The 10,000-nt window shown below is 46.7% G+C and overlaps 2 protein-coding genes across 2 annotated transcripts in view; both read left to right on the top strand.

Moving 5' to 3' along the window:
• cox4i1l (cytochrome c oxidase subunit 4I1, like) overlaps window positions 1-312 on the top strand; it is a gene marked incomplete at its 3' end in the record, with an annotated part of 11,093 nt that extends 10,781 nt beyond the window's left edge. Inside the window, exon 5 of the mRNA XM_080855228.1 lies at window positions 179-312. Within this exon, the coding sequence (XP_080711354.1) occupies window positions 179-312 (134 nt within the window). The remainder of the gene's footprint in view (window positions 1-178) is intronic.
• Window positions 313-1,484: 1,172 nt separating this feature from the next.
• The window catches only part of bcl2a (BCL2 apoptosis regulator a), a 65,356-nt gene continuing 56,840 nt past the window's right edge, over window positions 1,485-10,000 (top strand). Inside the window, exon 1 of the mRNA XM_080855592.1 lies at window positions 1,485-2,800. Coding sequence (XP_080711718.1) covers window positions 2,252-2,800 — 549 coding nt within the window. The 5' untranslated portion in view covers window positions 1,485-2,251. The remainder of the gene's footprint in view (window positions 2,801-10,000) is intronic.

A 10,000-nucleotide genomic window follows, 5' to 3' on the forward strand; every position in this document is an offset into this window, starting at 1 on the left:
AGCATGGTTCAACCTTACTGCTGCCAGTAAAGAGACACTGGCTGTTCTCTCTATTCCAGTGTATTTGTGCCTTGACTAGAACTGACTTTTTCCTGGCCAAATGAATGCATGTGAAATAGGTGTCCCCCCCATTGTACCTTGGGTGTAACGTCATTGTGTGTCCTGTCTGTCCCCCAAGTCTTTGGAGACGTACCCCACACTCTGTCCCCGGAGTGGGTGGAGAAGCAGACGCAGAGGATGATTGACATGCGCGTCAACCCAGTGGATGGCTTCACATCAAAGTGGGACTACGAAAAGAAGCAGTGGAAATGAAGGAATGTAATTATTGTTCTTTGTGGTTTCTAGTGCTAGTAATGTGACAATGATATCTGCTATACAGCCTTAAACCTGATGTTGGTTTCACAAACACACACACACACAATGTAATACATTTAAAAATCTGTCTTAAAAACTGACGTGTTGGAGATCATTTTTCATTATGGTTGCGAGGAGAATTTCCTTTGAATAGATTCCACAGTGTGTTTCAGGTAATATGTATGTACCTTTTCCAGTCCTAGTGCCTTCCAGATATGGGCGTACAAATGAATGGTTGCTACTTTTGATTTGATGCATAACACACCATTTCACTATGTAACAGTTCCAACAATTGACCATGTAAAATTGATTCACACAAGGCAATCTTAATTTAAATGAATTTAATAATAAATAATCAAGAACGTCCAGACCCTCTGCACCAAATTGAACGACTCTTTTGGGAAGATACAGTGATTTGATGGGATCCAATTAAATTATTATGGCTATGGGTCCAGACAGGGAGCAGCTGGGCCACACTAGTCCTTCTTGTGGCCGCTTTAGGAAACCCAATCAGACGAGGATTGGCCAGAAGATTATTTAATTACTGACCCAAAATCCAAGTTCAGTCTTTGCTCCAGTCTGCTCCTTGTAAATGAAAAGTGTCTAAACAGTGCTTTGTTTGGTTTGTTCAATATCCATGACTAAGGTTTTCCTGTCAACGTTCATTTCCATTAGGCATTTTCGTGTGTCTACAGACAACACCAAAAACCCACACACACGCACAAGGCAATTCTCAAGAAATCTTAGTCAGGAGATCAAACTGGCGCAATTGAGGGCGGTTCTCGTGTGACCGATCGTTCATGCATATCTCTCATGTCTATATGTCCATACTCGCCGAGTAACACTACACTTGTCAAAGTAATTACATCATTTGTACTACTTTAGATGATGCGCCGCCCGGTCTCCGATGGCCGACTCATTCAGAAAATGATGTGACGTAGACCAAGAAAGGGAAGTACTAAACGAGTGGGAGTAGGCTTCGCTACAAGCCAGCCAGACTTCATGCACACATTGAATAGGGACCACAAGCTCAATGACACAAGCTTACAGCGGAGTCCCCCGCACCCGGTAATCGCAGACGTTCAAACCCTGCGGGATCACACATGGACGCATGACCGCAGCGTTTCCGTCGCATACTCTACCGCCAGGTCTGGTATAAAATTGGGCTGCAATTATTTATTCAGGCAGTTGCTAGAGGGTGAAAGTGTAGTTCGAAAGGATCGTAAACGATTTCTCTTCCGTCTTTCTGTTGCTTATAATGTTCACGGGGTCGACAAAACCGTGGAAAAAGCTCTGTTTTCCTTAAACTACATAAACTTCATATGGGGAATACCAGCTCGCCTTGACACCATTCTCTGCCAACTGCATATTGGTGGTTGCGTTCTACTGCGGGAAATACATTTCGCTTCAACTGAGACTTTTACGCCTGAAACTCACTCGCTACTTTCCCATGGATTTCACTCCCAGGCTCTGAAAAAGGGGCGTAAGCTACCATATGCGGAGATCAGACATTCCTACTCGTGCGGTTACAGAGCGCAATCTTGGGCCACGTAATGATGGTAGCGCATGGAAGTTGAATTAACCCAGCTGACCGGATCGGATGCTCTATCACAATTTCTTAAACATCTACGTGCCCATCATTAAAACAAAGTGACGAGGATATAGTCGTTTTGTTGCTGGGGCAATTGGGCCTGCAAAATACAATCAAATGAAGTGGTACACTTTCTTACCGGGGGTTGATGCGACACAAGTTCAGCGAATTTGCAGGTACATCACAATAGAAGCTGTTGCAATTGTATCAGTTTCTGTTGGTCTATGTCAAATTACTGTGCAGTCTTTTCACATGTATTGATCTTAACGGTGTTCGCTTACAGCGATTGTACTATTGAATACCATTATGGCAAACGACAATTCCTATGACAACCGCGATATTGTACAGAACTTCATTTATCACAAACTTCTAAAGAAGGGATACGTATGGGAATTCAACAGCATAGCAGAAATTGACTCTCCAAATAACGGATTAGCGGATAACTCTGAAGTTTATGCTCGGAGACTGCACGCAGACGCGGCTGGAGATAACCCAGACTCCCCGGTGCCCTCCCTGCGCTCGCAGCCAGACCCGCACGCCAGGCTGAACCGGGTCCTCCGCGAGGCAGGGGACGAGATAGAGAGGATGTACCAGCGGGACTTCGCCGCCATGGGAGATCGCTTGCACTTCACCCCAGGAACCGCGCAGAGGAAATTCACTGCGGTCGCCGAGGAGCTGTTCAGCGATGACGGGGTGAACTGGGGTCGAATCGTCGCATTTTTCGAATTCGGTGGGACCATGTGCGTAGAGAGCGTTAACCGGCAGATGGTGCCCCAAGTGGATCTCATAGCACACTGGATGACGGAGTATCTAGACGGTCCACTCCACAACTGGATTGAGCAGAACGGCGGCTGGGTGAGTTTTAGTATGCAGGCGAGAGATGGTTTGCTGTGTACAGTCGCGCTGCAGATTAATGAACTTCCTTCAGAGAACTATATAAACATCCAGTCATATTCTCTCTCTCTATCACACACACACACACACACACACACACACACACACACACACACAGACACACACACACACACACACACACACACACACACACACACACACAGACAATCACACACACACACAGACAATCACACACACACACACACACACACACACACAGACAATCACACACACAGACACACAGACACACACACACACACACACACACACACACACACACACACACACACTTGCACTTCACAAGCTACTCTCCATCACAGCGACAGCCTATATACAAAAGCAGTGTCCCTGTGCTCAGCAGGACATCATGAATATGTGATTCCTCTTTGGGCAGCGGCTGACTCTAGTCCTATAGTCGGTGAGAGGGGCATCGATTACTATATGTGTCCCATCAGCACTAGGGAGGAACTGGGTTCTCTCTATGCTGATCACTTTACATCCTTTTCTGAAATTGTGTGTGTGTGTGTGTGTGTGTGTGTGTTTGTGTGTGTCTGTACGTGTGTAGTATATATGGGATGAGTGAGTGGGTGAAGTGTGTGGGGAACCAGGTGCATGATATGTGGGTGGGTGTACCACTAAGGACCAACAGTAGCTTTTCTGTGTGTGTGTATGTGTCACTTGTGGTTGATTCATGTAGGCTTCAATGGACAGACAACAATGTTAGAATGTGTGTGTGTATGTCTTTTTTGGACGACTTTCAAAAAGAAAAGAAAAAAAATCAACTACAAACCAACACTAACACCAACTCTAAAAAGGTAGAGAAAAACTATCCAACTGCAGGTGGGGAAAAAAAACTAAACTTTTTGAACATCACACACTGACATGGCATTCTGCTTGCAATGTTAGTTTTCATTCTACACTGAATAATTTACAACATGGATTTTACCCGTCCACATCATAGCTGTCTGGGCACCTCGGAGGAGAGGAGGCATACTGATTGGCTGTGTGTGGTGAGGGTTGTGTGTGTGAGTGTGTGTGTGTGGTGGTGGTAGTGTTGTGGGGGGGGGGGGGGGGGGGGGGGCCTTCAGGGCTCATCTAGTCAGCTGGGGTTCCGTATCCAGGCTGGGATCTGGGCTCTTGGAGAATCAAAGCAGGGGCAGTGAAGGAGAAAACTGAAACTTTAGAGTATTAATTCAACCTCTTGGGCGAGGAGCAGATGGAAGGAGAGGGAGTGAGAGAGAGAAATTGAGAAAGAGAGAGAGAGAGAGAGAGATTGAGAAAGAAAGAGAGAGAGAGAGATTGAGAAAGAGAGTGTGGTGGTTCATTACAACTCATGTTATTAAGGAGGGCATGTATGTGTAGACAAAAGATGGTTTGCCAGAATGGCTGTAACTTGCTCCAGTCTTCTTCTTCCCTACCACCTTCATTGGGGAAAACAGGAAGGGAAATGTTATGCCTTATAATGTCCTTGTATGTGTGTGTGTATTTGTAAAGTTGGAGAAATAAAGAGACCTTGTGTGTGTGTGTGTGTGGTGTGTGTGTTGAGTGTGTGTGTGTGTGTGTGTGTGTGTGTGTGTGTGTGTGTGTGTGTGTGTGTCTGTGTGTGAGTGTGTGTTGTCTATCCCAGTGCCACCCTGTGAGCTGCCCTTTGGCCGTCCGTTTAATGTGGTTTGCTGGTGAAGCATTCACGAAGGGAAAGAAGGCAAAGGCCATTATATGCGACTGGTCTAAGGACAGAGAAAGAGAGAAAGAGAGAGAGAAAGAGAGGAAGAGGGCCATTATATGTGACTGGTCTGAGGACTGAGAGAGGGAGAGAGAGAGAGAGAGAGAAAGAGAAAGAGAGGAAGAGAGAGAGGGAGGGAGCAACTAATGGCCCTCATTACTTTGCACACCTGCTCCAGGTTACTGAGGGACAGTCTAACTGCCCTCCCAGCAGGAAGAGGAGGGAGAGGGAGGAAAGAAAGGGTGGTCAGGGGAAGAGAGAGAGAGAGAGAGAGAGAGAGGATGACTGACAGACAGACAGACAGACAGACAGAGAGAGAGAGAGAGAGAGAGAGCGAGAGAGAGGATGACAGACAGACAGACAGACAGACAGACAGAGAGAGAGAGAGAGAGAGAGAGAGAGAGAGAGAGAGAGAGAGAGAGAGAGGGAGAGGATGACAGAGGGATAGAGGAGGCGGAAGGTAAAATATGGCAGAGAAAAGGACATGAGGAGGAGGAGGAGGAGATATTCATCAAGTTGCCAAAAGTACATGATATTATCTGTTACCAGGATACAGGCTCCGGTTTGGATTTCTAAAATTGGATGGAACAAGACAGGTGGTATTATTTTGGGGAATAAATGAGCTCTCTCCACCCGTGTGTGTGTGTGTGTGTGTGTGTGTGTGTGTGTGTGTGTGTGGGCGAGACAGATAGTGTCTGTATAAATGTGTATGATGGATAGCCATGGTCATCTCCGCCTTTCTCCTTCCTTCAGGTGACGGGGCGGTCGGCATAATTAGGACACAATTAGCGCCCGTGCTCGTTAACGGGCCGTTAGCGCACGCTTCCATTATTAAGGAGCCGGCTGCCGCCGTGGCTGGAGGCCGTCCATGACTAATTTATTACATTTAGCCATCAGAAGGCACATTTAGCATCTGACGTGGAGACTGGTAGTAAAGCCAATTAGAACGAAGGGCCAGGGAGTCATTTACCTTAAGTGCCAGTCACGCTAATGGACTGATGCCAGTTTGAGAATACCCATTCACAGCACTGAGGTAAGGCCTCATGGAACCTTTTGTTCGACTTTTACTGGTGCAGCCCATGGGCAAATGTGGAAGACCTCTTCGTCTGCACTCTGCACGTGGAACTCTGTTTGTGTCTTTTTAGTTTCGGCACCAAGTCCGTTTTAGGGGTCTATGGTGTGGAAGTGGAGTATTTTCTCCTAATCTGATTGGTTAATGGGGATAAGGGAAGGGGGCGCTCCACCCAATGGCCATCTGGCACATGTAAAGGCGAGGATAGGGCCTTTTGTTTTTGAGCGCCACTTAAGGTGTCCAGACCGCCCTGGCCTCTCAGGATGACGGGAAGAGAGAGAAAAAACCCATCAGGAAATGGCTTCAGCGTGAAACAGGGACGCTGCTTCTGTTTTCATGTGATATGATTAATGTTTGATGCTTCGGTTGCCGCAGACATATTCCAGAGGGGAGACAAAAGAGGTTTCAGTGGAGAACAGAGAAAGACCACGGTCAGCTCTTCTCAGGTACACACACCTCCGGACCACCTGTGCTGGTGCTTACGGAGACAAACCCATAGACATGTTGAACCACAGGGCCAGCAGACCACTCCTGACCACCTACTGGCTGCATGACACTTTAATAAATCATACCATTTACTCCGTCTGGGGATAAAGAAAGATTTATGGTTGCCTTGTTAAATATTAAATGCCAATTGAACCAAGCTTCACATGGTTTGTTTTACACATGGCCTTCATGACAACTTATGTGTAAGCCTCTTTGTGAACTGAGTATTGTTTTCACATTTTTTTTTGAACACTAAAACACTTTGGAAAAGACGCACACAGCTTATGACTTTGTTAGTAAGAAATTAATTGCTCTTACCAAATAACCGTGAAATAGCATAATGAAAGCCCAAATGGTTGATAAGCTATTTGCACCAATCCATTTCCCAACTGGTGGGCCCCATGCTAGCAGGACGGGGGAGCGTCACGTACCTTCTTAGGCTGGTCAGATGGTTATGGCTTCCCCTACCAAGCAGAACGGCCCCTTTCCCCCCCAGCAGCTAATCCTCTCTTATTATCCCCCTTTTGAATTAATGTGATTCATTAATCCAGGGATAAACCCGTTGGAATAATTGCACGGCCCGTGGAGAATACACGATTCTTCCGGGGCGCGCTGGTCCGTTACATTCCCGCTTTTCCGGGGACCCCCTGCTGCAAGCGAGCATCTCTCTCGGCAGGGGTGGGTGAGATTTCCAGTTCCTCAAACCCTGATACCAACACCTACACACACACACACACACACACACACACACACACACCTACACACCTACACACACACACACACACCTACACACACACACACACACACACACACACACACACACCTCCACCTCCACCACCTACCAGCCCCAGAGACATAACATATGGAGAACGCTCAAGTGTGATAGAGTGTGCGCAAGAAGGTGTGTGTATGTGCGATTCGATCAGATATAAATCTTTTAGTGTGTACTGTATATGTAAGTGTGTTAAATACCAGACTGTGTACATTCCTAGAACTCTTTAGTATCTTTTAAGTATGGACTGCAGTAACAATGAGTTTTGGACCTGCGGGCTACGGCATGGCAAGTTATGACATTGTTACAAGACAAGGAAGGTTTGAAGACCGGAGGTTATGTGTTTCTTTGTGTGTGTGACTCAGAGGAGCTGGTGTGGAGCCTATCTAGCTGTCGCACATCTGCAGGGGATATCTACAGGCAATGCGCACACACACACACACACACACACACACCTATCTAGCTGTCGCACATCACCCCAGGTGAGAGCAGCGGGCTGAATGGAATCCCGTTAAATGTTTACAGAAAGCTGGAGGCCTCTGGCGCCTCTGGGAAACTGGGGCCTGTGGGTTCAGCCCCGCATGTTTGGGACACGTGGCTATAATCTGGGCTGGACATTGCAGTGACGACCTCCGCTAAGAATAGTGCGGTTTCCTAGCAGTAGCAGACCTCTGGTCACTCCCCTTGACCCTGCTCTTGTACGTCAGGAGATCATGGTTGAGGGGGAAAAAAACAACCTGATTGCTCAAGCGCTCCAGGACACATGAATGCCACACACACACACACACACACACACACACACACACACACACACACACGCAAACACACACACACACACACACACTCACACACACAGCACACACACACACACACACACACACACACACACACACACACACACACACACACACACACACACACACACACACACACAGCACACACACACACAGCACTCAAACTCATCTTTGTCTCCAAGATCATTTCAAAGGGCTATTAGTCTCTTCTGTTCCTTAAACTGTCAAAAGTAATTCTCATCATATTAACGGGCAGCTTTGCTATGCCGATCACTCTATATCTCACTATGATATGTCTGTAGGATTGAGGAGGAGGAGGCAGTCAGACTGATATTGAGCATGGGAGTTTTCTAAATCAGACATTTCAAATGCTAAATGGAAATTTCACCAGACACTCAAACTGATACTTTCTTGATCATTTGATGTTTTTTTTTTCCCTCACTAGATGGAAAGAGATTCTAGAACCTTCTCGCGTCCCTAACAAATGTCAGTGCCGCCAACCTTTTCTCGTCAGCTGCAGTGACATGTCAACTGAAGCATACGAAAGAGAGAGAGACGCTGAAATGAATTTGAATTTCCCCCAAAAAGAGAAAGCGAGCGGGGGACAGGAGAGGGGGATAAACAGCTGTCTGGCTGCTGTGGTTTCTCATGTGGGTACATTCCCGCTTGGTCATACTGAGTACACAGAGAAAGTTCTTAAGGGGATTCATAGACTCATACTCAAACTGAAATCTCAGAACACACATACACACAGAACACACACACACACGCACATGACACACACACACACACGCACACAGAGCACAAATACACACATCACACACACACACACTTTTTCAGAAGAGGGACCTGTAAAGCAGGGGGATTTTCCTGAGCGAGGTGCCTAACGAGAATTCTTGTACTGAGTCTTCTTTCTCCCTTAACAAATTAGCATTTGCTCAACTGCCCGTGTGTGTGCATTTTGGGTATGTTTGGCTTTCTGTGTGTGTGTGTGTGTGTGTGTGTCTGTGTGTCTGTGTGTCTGTCTGTGTCTGTGTGTGTGTGTGTGTGTGTGTTTGTGTGTGAGTATGTCTCTGTGTGTGTGTCTGTGTGTGTGTGTGTGTGTGTGTGTGTGTGTGTCTGTGTGTGTGTGTGCACGTGTGTTTGTGATGAATTTAATAAGATGAGATCAAGAGAGCCATGTACAGTATGGTTGCCTCCTGCCACCTTCTGGCTTCTTATTATTGCACTGGGTCTTTGTGAGATAAGTGATCTGTAGTTGTGTTTTCCCTTAATATGTGTGTGTGTGTGTGTGTGTGTGTGTGTGTGTGTGTGTGTGTGTGTGTGTGTGTGTGTGTGTGTGTGTGTGTGTGTGTGCTTTTATATCTTTTGGTGTGTGTGTGTGTGTGTGTGTGTGTGTGTGTGTGTGTGTGTGTGTGTGTGTGTGTGTGTGTGTGTGTGTGTGTGTGTGTACGCGCGGAATGCCTGTAGATACCCCACAGTCTTCAGAGGAAATCCCCGTTGTTTCTTGGTCAACGCTAATGAGATTGATTCGTGCTAATGAACGATTAAAGCCCGTTTACTCGCTTTGAGTGCCGTCTGCCCTCTCTTCCTCAGTCACACACACACACACACACACACACACACACACACACACACACACACATAATTTGTTTTCATGTGCCTTTTTGCTGTGGTTGTGTATTGTTTCACTGTACCAGCCCCCATGATCATTATGGGAGTGTAGTATCAGACTGCCTGTAGCTGTGTATGTCAGAATGTCTTTGTCTTTGTTTGACTTTTATGTTAAGCATCTATGCCTTTGTGTATATGGCTGTTTATGTTTGTCTGTCTTGCACAGGTGTGTGTGTGTGTGTGTGTGTGTGTGTGTGTGCGCGCACGCTTTAACAGGCTACAATTGCACAGGTGTGCCGCCCACGCTTTGCATACCTATGGTTCATGAATGACAGTGCTGGTTTGGACTCTGTGTGTGTGTGTGTGTGTGTGTGTCTGTGTGTCAAGACAGGGCGTTTAAGGAAGGAAGACAGACAGAATGAAAAGAAAAAGAGGGCACTTCAAACGCTCCAGACTGCTCTTAGGTATTCATCCTCCCATGCGTGTGTGTGTGTGAGTGTGTGTGTGTGTGTGTGTGTGTGAGTGTGTGTGTGTGTGTCTTCCTCCCATGCGTGCCCCCTGCACAAGCCTTTCAAGTGACGGCACTCACACAGGCCAGCATCGACAGCTAGGGTGGAGCACCTAAACCCTCGGAAGGAGAGAAAGAAAGAGCGAAAAATGAACGACAGGTAGAAAGGAAGATAGGCGCAGTGAAAGTAGA

This window comes from Sprattus sprattus (assembly GCF_963457725.1).
Source record: "Sprattus sprattus genome assembly, chromosome: 17".
Classification (NCBI taxonomy): domain Eukaryota; kingdom Metazoa; phylum Chordata; class Actinopteri; order Clupeiformes; family Clupeidae; genus Sprattus; species Sprattus sprattus.